Source organism: Babylonia areolata, chromosome 31 (assembly GCF_041734735.1).
Source record: "Babylonia areolata isolate BAREFJ2019XMU chromosome 31, ASM4173473v1, whole genome shotgun sequence".
Classification (NCBI taxonomy): domain Eukaryota; kingdom Metazoa; phylum Mollusca; class Gastropoda; order Neogastropoda; family Buccinidae; genus Babylonia; species Babylonia areolata.
In genome coordinates this window covers 1,851,574-1,865,519 of record NC_134906.1, presented here as the reverse complement: position 1 = coordinate 1,865,519, position 13,946 = coordinate 1,851,574, and the positions used below count along the sequence as shown (strand labels likewise).

Below are 13,946 nucleotides of genomic sequence, written 5' to 3'. Positions count from 1 at the left end.
GAGAGAGAGAGAGAGGCACACACACACACACTGTTACTTAGCCCTGAAACTCTGTATTTTACCGAGAGAAAAAAATCGCCTAGGACGGAAAATCATAGAAGACCGGACTTCAGTCTTGCCACTTTTTTCCACTTGCACCCCTGGTGGTGTGTGTGTGTGAGGGTGTGTAGGGGGTGGATGGGTGGTGTGTGTGTGTGTAGGGGGTGGTTGTGTGAGGGTGTGTAGGGGGTGGATGGGTGGTGTGTGTGTAGGGGATGGATGGGTGTGTGTGCAGAGAGGGGATGGGTGGTGAGGGTGTGTTGTGTGGGAGTATGTGGGATGGGTTGTACTGTTTTATACTTTGTGTTCTGTGTGTGTTGATGTGCATGAGTGTACACACATTCTGGTTGGCTTGCACTGTTCAATACTTTGTGATCTGTATTTGTTATTGTGTGCGAGTCGCACACCCGCTGGCTTGTACTTGATCATGCTCTGTGTTCTATGTGTGTTGATGCGCACAAGCGTGTGCGTAATGGCTTGTACTGTTTCATAATTTGTGTTCTGTGTGTGTGAATGTGCGTGAGTGCACGCACACGTTCTGGCTGCTCATGTTCTTTACGTTTGCGTTCCTGGTTTCCAGGTTGCCGCGGAGATCGCCCAGCCACTGACCAACACCAAGAAGATCACCATGGTGTCCAGCGGCAAGGGCGACGTGGGCGCCCACAAACTGACTTCCGAGGTGATGTCCATCATGGAGAAACTGCCCTCTGTGGTGGAGAACCTGACCGGCATCAACATTGCCAAGGTAACTTGGGGTCAGGGGAGGGGGTGAGAGAGGGATGGAGGGAGAACAGTGCTTTCCCTTGGACAGCAGGTGGAGTGGTGGTCTGGTGGCCAGACGTCTGCCCTGGAAGCAGGATAATCTTGAGTGCACGGGATCGAATCCCGCACTCGGTAGTATTTTCTCTCCCTCCACTGAACCTTAAGAGTTGGTCTGTATGCTAGCTATTTGGATGAGGTGATAAACCAAGGTCCCGTGTATGGCATGCGCTTGGCACAGGTAAAAGAACTCAGGGCAACACGACCGTTACTTTTGCTGAAAAATACACTTCGATGGTGAAACAAATACACTTTCAGACAGGAAAAAAGGAAGAAAAAGAATGGTGTCGCTGTACTGTAGCTACATACGCTTGCCATGAAGAATGGCCCGAATTTGACACAAACATTATCTGTTGTAACAAAGGGTAACGCAACGCAACGCAATGCAATACAATGCAGTACGATGCAATACGATACGATGCAATGCATTCCAATAAGAAAAATGTGCAGTACAATTCCTGATGTCCTTTTGGCTGAAAGAAGAAAGGCCTGGGGGTAGGGGAAGAGAGTGGAAGTGGGCAGTGGGGGGTACAAAAGAGAGAGAGTGACCATGAAAGTTTTTACCTTCAGAACACATTTCTGTTGTCTTATTTTAAAAGAGCTTGGGGTTACAAAAGAGAGAGAGAGAGTGACCATGAAAGTTTTTACCTTCAGAACAAATTTCTGTTGTCTTATTTTAAAAGAGCTTGGGGGTACAAAAGAGAGAGAGAGTGACCATGAAAGTTTTTACCTTCAGAACAAATTTCTGTCTTATTTTAAAAGAGCTTGGGGGTACAAAAGAGAGAGAGAGAGTGACCATGAAAGTTTTTACCTTCAGAACAAATTTCTGTTGTCTTATTTTAAAAGAGCTTGGGGGTACTAAAGAGAGAGAGAGTGACCATGAAAGTTTTTACCTTCAGAACAAATTTCTGTTGTCTTATTTTAAAAGAGCTTGGGGGTACAAAAGAGAGAGAGAGTGACCATGAAAGTTTTTACCTTCAGAACAAATTTCTGTTGTCTTATTTTAAAAGAGCTTGGGGTTACAAGAGAGAGAGAGAGTGACCATGAAAGTTTTTACCTTCAGAACAAATTTCTGTTGTCTTATTTTAAAAGAGCTTGGGGGTACAAAAGAGAGAGAGAGTGACCATGAAAGTTTTTACCTTCAGAACAAATTTCTGTTGTCTTATTTTAAAAGAGCAAAGGTGCTGTGCTCTTATCATGAAGCATTTAAGGTCCTCTGTTTGCTGATTATGTAAAATCTAACCTCTTATGTTTGTTAAGAATTGCTTTTGCTGTTTGTTTTTGGTTGTTTTTGTTTTGTTTTTGTTTTGTTTTTTAAATGTAAAACTTTTGTCTCATTTTAATGTATTATTACATTTTTTTGTTGTTGTTTTATTTAGGAAGATATTCAGATTCACTGATGTGATGTCTGTCTGTCAACAAATTTATGGACATTTTGTTGTATATGGTGAAATGTACCTGATTGATATTGCAGATTTGTTTACGTGTTTGCTAAGATGTGAATTGCATGCATGTATTTATACATAATGAAAAGCATACAGAAGATGAATAAATTCTAAGGTTTTATAACATCTGCAATGGACACCAACTTCATGACAAGCAGGGAGGTGGTAGAATGGTTCTTTTTACCTTGTTTTGGTATTAAGACTCATACATTGGTAAAGGACTTTGGCAACAAACTTCTTTGCATTCCAAGTATAAGTCACTGCCAACAATGCATTTATTTTAACTCATATTGTGTTAAATTTTCTGTGTCTGGTTTAGATAACGATATTCAATTGATTTTTATTTTATTATTTTATTTTTTTCTTTTCAGTCCATGAAACTGCAGCAGGCCAAGTAAAGACGACGGCGCTTGTTGACTCGGACCCCTCCCCCCCCCTTCCCTCCTCCCCCTCCCCCCCCACTCCCCCCATCCTGACTGACCAATCGCCATGCAGGATGTGTGTTCGCCTCAGTATCATTGGACGGACTGACGTACTACTCAAGTGCTGTATGCAGCCTTCTTCATACACTTATACATATACACATTACTTCCCTTTTTTTTTTTTCTACGACTTGTTTGTACCTTTCATATTGCTTTAGGTCTGATGTGCATGCTATCTGATGTGTGAAAAAATCTGGTGTTCTTTCTTTTTTAGTTTTGTTATAAGTAGACTTTTTTATAGACTTGTTGTAGTAACATGGAAGAAGAAATGGTGTACAAGTTTTTTTGGGTTTTTTTTTTTTTGGTTGGTTGGTTTGCTTGCTGATGTTAGTGTGACTTTCCATTCTTTTCAGGGTTTTCCCCCTTCTTTTTGTGGTGGGAGGGTAGGGGGGGGCGGTATGGAGAGACAAAAGTTCAAGGTCATAGAATCACAGCACAGAAACTTGTATATATATATGTATATATATAAATTTGTAAAAGTTGTAATTTCTTAATGAAAAAAGCATGCTTTGATTGGACTGAATCCTTTTTTTTTAAGTTGAGGAGGAAAGGAAAACTTTTTTGTTGTTGTTGGTTTTGTTCGTTTCTCCCGAATCATGGGGCATCAAATATTTGATTGAGATTAACAAATGCTGGCAAAATTATTACTACTACCTTTTTTATATTATAATTATTATTTATTTATTTATTTATGTAAGCTTATCTATTATTATTCACTTTTTAAAAATTTTCTCAAGGCCTGACTAAGCGCGTTGGGTTACGCTGCTGGTAAGGCATCTGCTTGGCAGATGTGGTGTAGTGTATATGGATTTGTCCAAACGCAGTGACGCCTCCTTGAGCTACTGAAACTGAAACTGGCAAAAGCAGAGGGTTCTGAACTGGTTCACTGGTATTGAGGAGCTCAAAAGTGTGTTCTCTAAGTGTGTTCTCTCTTGTCATTTTGTTGTCAGTATTGTTGTTGTGTTATTAATTGATATTATTTATTGATTTTATTCCTACTGGCCAATATGCTTACCTTTGTTACATGGCTTGTTGATTTATAGTCATTTATTTGGTTCATTCCGCAGGGAGATGTTGTTTTCCAGCAGCAGAAGTAGAAAACGTTTGACTTTAAATTAAAAAAAAAATTCAAAGCCTGTAGGGATTGGGCTTGGTCATGATGATAGTAAACATGTTACAAATAACATAACAGACCAGACTTATAGCTTTCAGGAGATGAAGTTGGTTGTTGTTGAAATGATAATCATCTAAAAATGAAAAAAACAACAACTGTTAACAAATTATAAACACTTAGGTAAACAATTAATCAGTGATAATAAACATTTTACCTATGAAACATTTAACAGATGATAAGCATTGAACAGAACAACTTGGAATGGAGACAGTGATTAACATAATGATAAGAAATAGACTTGTCAGGTCAAAGTTGCATGAGATAAAGACTGCCGTTGGCAGGATGATAGACAGGTGACAGTTCAGTGCATTGAGCCCCAAGGAGATGAAGTCAGTCATTAACATAATATTTGAGGAATCATCATCCGCAGAATAGTAAATGTTAACAAGCTAGCGTGGAATTTTCTCCCACTCTGTTACAGTTATAACATTTGTGGATATGGAGGAGAGAGTGTTGCTTTTGTTATTTATGTTTATTTCTGTATTAAGGTATTTGTGTTGAACTGTTTCTGTATTAACGTATTTGTGTTAAACTGTTGGCAGTATTTTGACGCTCATTTACATAAATAGTCAAATGAAGATGTTGTGTTTTACTCAGTTGAAGATTTGTGTTTGTTACACTGACTTCATGTATGTGTGTAAGTGCTCATGGATATACTTTTATTGTATTAGTGGTTTAACTAAAATGATAGATACTGTTTTCTGAAAGTAAAACCAGGCAATTTTAGCCCGGTCAGGGGTTTAAGATATATATATAATGGGTGATAATTGTCCAGTAATGTTTCATGTATGTTCTTTTATTAACAGTTATCTTTAAGCAAGGATATTTGTTTGTAAAGGGGGAAAAGAAAGTTACTTAAATATAGGTTTTACATTTTGCCATTAGTTTGGAAAGAAGAAGGGAGTGCTTGGAATGTTGATTGTTGTTGTTGTGTTAGTTTGTGAAGTATTGTCATGTTTTTCAGATTGACATGATGGTTTCATTGGTGATGAATTGCTCAGTTAATCACATGTTGGCCTTTGTTGTTGTTTGTTTTGTTTGTTTGTGTGTGTTTGTGTTGTTTGTTGAATTGTTTGTTTGTGTATTTGTTTGTTGCATTGTTTCTGATTTGTTTGTGTGTGTGTTTTTGTTAAATTGTTTTGTATGCGTGTATGTGTGTGTGTGTTTTGTTCCATACTAGGGGAAGAGGGAATAGCTCAGCATGTACTTCTTTTTCTTACCGAAGTTTCTGACTGGCTTATAAAGAACATTATGTGAACCTCGTCATGCTGAAGGATCTGTAGAGAATTTCACCCTTTTTTTTGTTGTTTGTTTTTTTGGTCAGGTCATACTTTGTTGTGTCATTGACGTTATCATGTTTTGTACATAATGTACATGCATATGTTTTGTTCATTTTTGAATTTCTGAGTTCGCTTCCAGCATTACAGATGACAGTGCTTTCCGAAGAGCATACGATAACGCAATCGTTGCAACAAAATACAGCTTGTTGATCCAGACCTAAGAAATATAAAGAACAGAAAGACCAAAAGAGAGACACTTGTCTTTGATTCAGACCTAAGAAATACAAAGAATAGTAAGGCCAAAAGAGAGAGAACAGAAAACTTCGCAACTGAATATTTTTACGACATTGAAGCTGATCAGTCAGTTAAAAACCTTGAGTGTGATATACAAAAGTGATTCCTGAAGATTCCACAGCCTTCTTAAGTCACTGTATTCTTGATTCCATCAACAGATGATGATCTGCAGACAGTTTAAGAAATATTATGCTCCCCAGAAACTTCATTTAGAAATGGTTTCTGTTAACAACAGCTTCCATGACCACTTTCCTCTCTCTTGTATTGTGGATCAGTAGTCACTATGTACCTGTGTGGAAAAAAAATCCAGGTATCACCTGTGTAATTCTGATTTTTCTGGAATCGATTGCTGGAGGCTTGGTAAAAGAATGTGACGGCGATGTCACTACAAAACAGCAGAAATTTCTCGACTTAAATTGAGCATGTGTCATGAGTGATTTGACAAGAACTTTCGGGCATTTTTTGGAGACCGTTTGTGTCAGGTGCTTTGATGTTGCTGCTTATGTTGATCTGTGAAGTTGGTGTTGATGTGATTTGTTTGAGTTGGTATTGTGGTAATTCTGATTTGACGCAGGCTTTTGTTATATATTTATTATTGTGTTTGTTTACTGTATGTTTCACTTCTTAGGTTTATTATACTGTTTTACTTGCAGCATAATACCCAAAAATTCTTCTTGAAAGTCACCTTATGAACCGCAAATATTACTTGACTGCAACAGTGGACAGACCTGAATTATGTATCACAAAGAGGACTTATCCTCCGAGTTTCATTGTTGTTTCCCTTCTTTCTGTTGATAGCTTTATTATTACTGTTTAACTGCTGAAATATTTTGATGTCGAGCACAATTTGGCGAAAGTACACATCATGCCTGTGAAAAACAGCAACCTCCGGTCTATTTATTATTATCCAGAACGGCACATGGATGGGGCTTCGTCTGAAACTGATGTTTCAGAGAAAACTCTTTCCACCAAAAGACAACCTCTATTATCAAAATATGAATAAAATTGATATAAATATCAGTTAGAAAAGGGTTGCTTTTATTTGATTGCGTGTAGAAGAGCGAGTATGACTAACAAAATGTTAACGTCTGTGTCTGAAGGGATTACACACCGCCTCAGTGTTGTCCACAGAAATGTGTTTGTCATGCCCATTCCTAGTCCTGAGAGGCTTGATTGGTCTACATGATCTGAAGTAGAGTCAGGCCTGGTAGCGCTTAATCTTACTGGGTTTTGGTAACCCTTTTCTTTTGTTGATACTGCCTGCAGTTAGTCCTCTTTTGTTGGGTTCTTTTTTCCTTGTTTTCCAACATAGAGCCGAGTCAATTTCTTTGGGTTTTATTTATAATTTTTTTGGTTTGATATGCAATCATGTGTTCCTCCTTTATCACTGGCTAGATTTCAGTTCTCAGGTTTGGGAGGTTTTTGTTGCAGGAAAGTGCTTTTGCCTGTGTTCAACCTCAATGACTCAAGTTTTCTGTTCATGAGATTCATTTTTGCTGTTGTACTCGTTTTGTCATTGTTTATTTGTCTCCTTCAGCGTGAATGTTGATGATTAATTGTTGTTGTTGTTGTTGCTGGGTTTTTTGTTTTAATTTTGTTAACGAAGGCAGCAGTGGTTTTGTATTGGAATTGGAAATAATTTGCTGGTTGCTGGGAAAAAATAAGAGGAGGTTAAATGCCTCGTTTTGTTGTAGTTGCTGACCAGCATAAAACTGTTCTCTCTTACTGTGCGATGTTTTCTGTGGAACAAAGATAACGTTAAAGCTCAGAAGGAAGTCAGACGACGGTGAGTTCCTGCACGCTGCATGACAGAAGCAGTGACACGCACCTTTTGTCTCCAATTGGAAAATTTATTTTTGTCACAGTCACCTCTGTTATCATTTCACCGCAGTCAGGAGCTCTCCGTACCTCACCTCTCACTTGGAAGGACTGAGTTACTGAAAAAGACCATGTTTTATACTGACTTCTGAGTGGAGGACTGATGGCCCTTTGTGGTTGGCTGGGCTAGAAACGACAGGACTGAGACCAAGCATCACTTGTATTTCTGGTGATGATTGAGAACCATTTGGGTTTTGATGGATTTTATGATAGTGTGTTTTGATGGATTTTATGATATTGTTAGGTAATAAACGTGTAACTATCTGCATGAAAGATTTTTATTTTACAAAATGTTTTCTGGTTTTGAACTGATCATATTCAGCAGTAAAGGGATTTTGGGGGGGTGGGGGGAAGAGAAAATATAAAGAGAGTAATTTCTTGCTCAGTTCTGATCGTCACCGTATCGCTTCTGTCATTGAGAGTGTGTGAAGTCGGCATAGATCACAGAGTGGAAGTGAAAAGCTCACAATTCAATATGTTTTGGTCTGTACTCTGTCTCGCAATTACCCCCACACAAAAGCGAGGACGAAGAAGTAGAATGTAACTGACTGTGAAAGATTATGTTCTTCTGTCGGAGTTGTTTCCCTCTGCTCTTGTTTCTCTGCCAGGTTTTTGTCTGAAGGAGTACAGACCGAGACGTGTCACTAGAGGTAGGTCAGGTCAGTCACTTGGTTTGTAGCCCAGCCGACCACCAGGGCCATTTCAGGGCTGTAGGTACGGTCAACTAACAAGAGAGCTTCCAATACTGCTTTTCAATATGAGTGACATCCCAGCTTCTCACGGAGGGAAAAACGGAGTAAATGTATGTTGTACTGTGTCGATGAAAATGTTGGATGCGTATTGACATTCATTTCAAACTGAATTATTGTGAGAACATCAAAATTAATACAATCAAGAGACAGAACAAGTTCAGAATGTGTAGGATTGTTTGCATTATTCAGGATCGTCAGAAGACTTCTGCTTTGAGGTAAGGGTGTAGGAGGGTTAGGGGGGAGGGAAAAACTAGAGCATCCGCCAACAGTTGCAATTCTAACCAATTCACTAGAGGTAGTGCTTTGTGTCTCCTAGCCTTCACTTTCGCGGCATTCTCTCACCGAGTTTATTGGCCAGGCCTTTTCGCTTTACACCTTAAGCTGTTTTCATAATTCCCTCATCAGCTTGTGGCTGGAGACTGTGTGTGCATGACGATTCTGTACGTTCAGATTTTGGAGAGCGTTGGTTTTGAAGGGAAGACGGGGAAGCCCATATGTATACCTGTTTCATTGGTGGACTTACAGGTGGACTTAATAATGAACCATGGTGGATTAATAATGAACCAATTTAACCCTTGACTGACCAACCAGAACCATTAACTGATTGACCAGTCCCCAGTGCTCCCATGCAAACAGGTTTGGGATGGCCCTTGTGGTCAGCTGATGCTGTTGACAATCAGATTGGACAGGTCGAATCACGATACCGACATTGATTCATGTGCAATGATAATTGTTGAATTGCCATAAGTGTTGGCATTGATTCGTGTACAATGATCATTGATCAAAAGGCTGCTGCCTCATTCGGCACAAATTCCAAGTTGGCACTTGGACCCACGTCACAATTATTAAGGTGTCAATGCCAGACGGCTGTTGACGACACCAAGGAACTGACAGTGTTTCAGTGAGACTTGATGAACACACTTACCAGACTTGCGTTGTACAGAATGCTCATCACAGGTCATGACTCCCACGGGAGTTTTGACACTCACACTTGTGGGATTGATGAAGTGTTTAACGTGTGAGATGTTGGTTTGATGAACTATTCAACTGGCAAGGTTTGAATAATCATACTTACCAGAATCTCAAGAGACTACGTTAGTACGATAGACTTTTTCCTATGACTCATGTGCAAATAATAACTCCTGACGTTTCTTTGGAGAGAAACTGTCGGGTACAAAATGTATGACAGGTTCACAGTACTGGACCTCAACGTCAGAAGTCAAAACATAGGTGTTCACTTCGTCAAGATCCATACCTGTGAGGCCTTATTCTTGAAATGAAGTAACGAAGAAGATGACTGAATGAAAGAAATAATCAGATGCTTGATAGTCATTTTTGTTAAGCTAGTTTTCATTTTTTGGACCTGATGTTCTAACATAGAAGTTATAAACTACGGTTCAGGTATAATTCAACGCATTTTCATTTTAAAAAGTATTGACTGCGAAGCCAGCCAGACTTAAGCTTGGTGGCATGGAAATGTCTTTTTACTTGAAAATCAACAACAACAAAACATGAGCATTAAAAATTTTGCAATAAACACAATTTGGAAACACTGCGACCTTTAATAACAACAAAAAAAGCAAATGCACACAAGTTCAAGCCATGGTTTCCTGCTTAGCATTTTCCATCATTTCTCAGGCAGGTGAATTAAGGTATGAGAAACAAATATTCCCAATTTTGCTGGTTTGACCTTGTTCTGAATAACTCATTTTCATGACTCGGACTATTATACTGGACTCATTTGATGTTGCAACCAGGTGAAACAGCACTGATGACGAACTGAAGTTTTTTTTACTGCATGAGCCTGTTCATACATACCCATTCTCTGAACCATTACAAAGTGCAGAAACCATGAACATCAGATATTGTTCTGATTGCAGACTGGAACAAAATGCACTGGTGATTAAGAAAATGTGAACTCGTGTGGCGTTCAACCATACACTCTATAGTGTCTCTAAAGGCCTAATCACTGCGTACATGGGAAGGTGTGGCATCTGCTGCTTTTTTTTTTTCTTTTTTTTTTCAGCAGATACAATGTAGCGTATATGGATCTGTCGGTACGCTCTGACACCTTGAAACTGAACTGTTGCCTTGATGAAGATGATGCATTTGTTGCGAAAGGCAGAACATTGGTTGCAGACAAACTGTTCTCACCACTCTGTTTACTTGACACAGAACAAGATGACCATTGGATGTATGGGATATATGATAATGGTTCACAAACAACAAAGTTATCACAGACTGATGCCCAAAAAACTGATGATGTTGCCTGAATGACTCGATCACTTTGGACGAAGACAAAACTTCATATGGCTTGGGAATGAGAACAAGTCGGTTTCACATAATACTGAAGATAACCTTAATGACAGACTGTTCAGACTGAAATTGTCAACCACCATTGATGGAATGGACAAGAAATCAATGATCAGCAGCTTGACATGATCCCAAATTATTCAACAACATTGTTGATACCATATATCCACTTGTGACAACAGCACAAAATGATGTGACGAACCTTGAGACAGTGACGTTACAATATAACAGAATGATGTTTTGACAGTGCTATCCCAAGAACAAACATGGACAGTACTACTGTTCCACAGTGGACTGTGCTTCCTAGAAATATTCACCACTTGAACTCTTCTCCAGATACAGACAGAAGATGATTTTTCTGTTCACAGGTGTCCCAGTCATGAGTCATATTTCTCATGTACTAACCATGTATACCATTACCGTATTTCACCTTGAACCTGTTTGACTGACAATGGCTCAAAAAAACATTGACGTTTTCTCTCCAGAACATACTGAATGATCAGAAATACAACTGGAACCCGCCAGTGAAAAAGCCCCATTACGTGATCACAAATAGGGAAATTTGTGAAGTTTTCTTTTCCTCCTCCTCTGTTTTTTTTTCTTTTTCTTTTTATGACCAACTCTTTCATTTTGTGAAAAGCCATCAATGCCCAGTTTATTTTTGGTTAGTTCTCAGGAGATATATACATACTGGACAAAGGGTTTAGGATCATCAGTTGCATGTATTGCTAACATCGTTCAGTTCAGTTACGACCAATGAAATGAAACTTTTTAAGGCTGTGTCTGATTGAAAATAAAGGCTCCAGTATTTCCTGTGAAGAGATTTTAATTTATGATGAATAATGTATCAGGTTTGTATTTTTTGTGAGCAAACTTGCTATTATAAAATACATTCTGTGTGGTAATTTTGAGCATGCATTGTTTGTTTGGTTAGCATGTGTACAGAACGGGTAGTGTAATACATTGTGTTTGTAAATATATGTTGCAACATTATTCAAACTGTTTTGCATGACTTTTCATTGTAATCTAAATTAATATTGTTCTAAGTATCAACTGTAATCATCATGGTTTTGTTTTTTTCTAAAATAAACGTCTTTATTGTATTGGTTTGATGTGCATTGTTTGTAAGGTTGTGTGTGTGTGTGCGTTTGTGTGTGTTGTTTAGGCAGGTGTGTGTGTTTGTGTGTGTGTGTGTGTTTGCATATGTCTGTGTGCATGCATGCATGCATGTATGTGTGTGTGTGTGTGAATTAAACTTAAGTACCATTGTACTGCTGCTGAGTCACATTGGCAGAGCTCAGTACTGCCAGCCCTGATACAACTTCTTTGTGACACCACCTCATAAATCAGTACTGACAGCAACAGTTACTTCTTTTTCTTTTCTTTTTCTCTTTTTTCTTCTGTCCCATCATCTGCACTGTTTTGGTGGCATTCCTCCCTTGCCATTCCTTCCAAGTTCCCCATAAACAGCCACACTCTTGTTCAGCTGTCGCAGTCTCCGTGCCTGCAGTCCACCTGGAACCATATCAGTGTTGGGTCGCTAGGAGGCCACACACCAGAGGATACCCTGCACTAATGCTGACACAACTTCGCGAACCCAGAATTAATTAGCTGATGCCCTGTGTTGGAGACGTATTATATGTATCTAATTACTTTTTTTCACAACAGACTTCTCTGTGTGAAATACGTGCTGCTCATCCCAGGGACAGTGCACCTGCACCTCTACAGTGCAGCACTACACTTTTTTCTTTTTCTTTCTGCTGCCCACAAGTGTATTTTCCTGTCAAAGCGGACTTTGTACAGAATTTTGCAAGGGACAACCGTTTTGTTGCCATGCCAACAGCTCAAACACTCCCACACCCACACTAACACAGCACAAAACAAACACACATACTGACACAGCACACACACACACACACACACGAACATGTGCTCACACGCATACACACACACGTGCACGCGCACACACACATACCATGACGTCTAATATCACCCTTAGTGAAAAGATGTTCAATCAAAGAAAGAACACACACACACACACACTCTGACACAACACACACGCACACACACACACATGCAGAGTACAGGGCAAATTTCACATCATTTCCCCTCAGTATCTGATAGTGATGAGATGCTGTCTTTCCATCTCAGGTTTCCAATTACTCTTTCTGTATACATTCTAAAGAGGGCAATTTTACATGCAAGTTTTCTGTCCATTGTATGCATCTGATATTTGCCTTTGGTGAAAGATGGATTTTTCACTTCTCCACACATTAATCAAACCTACTTTTTCTCAAATATCAAATCCATGGTCAGCAAGAACAAGATTCCCAAGCAGAAGTTTATTTTAGATTCCACTTTCTTCTGCTATGTGCTTACAAATATCAAAGCAATCAATTATTACTGCTACTTTTTACCTAAAGGATTCCACAAATTGATGCGACATACACGGTTTTTGACACAGCCCCATTAAAGTTATGATCAGCATCTGGCGCCTCTTTCCTTGTGGCAGAGAAGGCAGTAAAAATTGCAATACTGTCAGGAAAATCACAAAACTGGGAAATCATGAGTACTATTTTAACTTTTCAATATTTCCTCTCTTTCTTCACTCTTTTTCGGGTGTTGTCTGTTATTTTCACTCTGCTGTGCCCAAGGTAGAGAGATGGGGCCTAGTAACATGAAACATCAACATATCAGAGGCAGGTCTACCTGCAAATATATAAACCTTTCATGTTGATCTTTGCAGTAAATCACACACACATTTCAGCTCAGTTCAATCAAATTGTTGACAGTAGAATTAGAAATGTATCTTTGGTGTTATCATATATATATATATATATATATATATATATATATATATATATATATATATATGTGTGTATATATATATATATATGTGTGTGTGTGTGTGTGTGTGTGTGTGTTATTTCTTTAAAAAAAAAATCTTTGAAACGTGTTGACCCAAACAGCCAAATGAGATACAAGAATAGCGAAAAGAAAGGTAACTCTTGTTGTTAGTGAACACAAACACCCAAAACTGATGGAGAAAGAGTCATGTAAAAGAAAGTGGGAAAGAGGGATCAGTTCTACCCCTTCAAAGACCAGATGAACTTTAAATGAAGTAAACTATCTCTGTTTTCTGTTGTTAACTGGAAAACTGCGAAATATTCAGTTAGAATCAATATTCTCACCAAGTGAATGAAGAAAACATTGTTTCAGTGCTGTGAAAATATTTTGCTGAATAAAACAACAACAAACAAACGATGAAAACAGTAGTGTTTTCAGTTTGGTGTAGTTTTCTTTCTCTCTTTCTTCTGATTGAAAAAACAAACACGTTCATTTATTAGATTCAAAAACGTATTGTTGCAATTAATGGGCAATAACTGCTTCTACCGAGAAATTATCAAAACTCGCGCATTTATCTCCAGTGCCGAGGAGTGGATTCTCTGACGTCACAACGCAAGTGGGGA

The 13,946-nt window shown here is 38.7% G+C and overlaps 1 protein-coding gene across 2 annotated transcripts in view; it reads left to right on the top strand.

Annotated features, from left to right (window-relative positions):
* Positions 1 to 11,579, top strand: part of LOC143275855 (flotillin-1-like) — a 40,630-nt gene extending 29,051 nt beyond the window's left edge. For both annotated transcript variants that reach the window (XM_076580146.1, XM_076580145.1), the window contains exons 11-12: positions 620 to 784; positions 2,675 to 11,579. In XM_076580146.1, the coding sequence (XP_076436261.1) occupies positions 620 to 784; positions 2,675 to 2,701 (192 nt within the window). In that variant the 3' untranslated portion in view covers positions 2,702 to 11,579. The remainder of the gene's footprint in view (positions 1 to 619; positions 785 to 2,674) is intronic.
* The last annotated feature ends 2,367 nt before the right edge of the window (positions 11,580 to 13,946 follow it).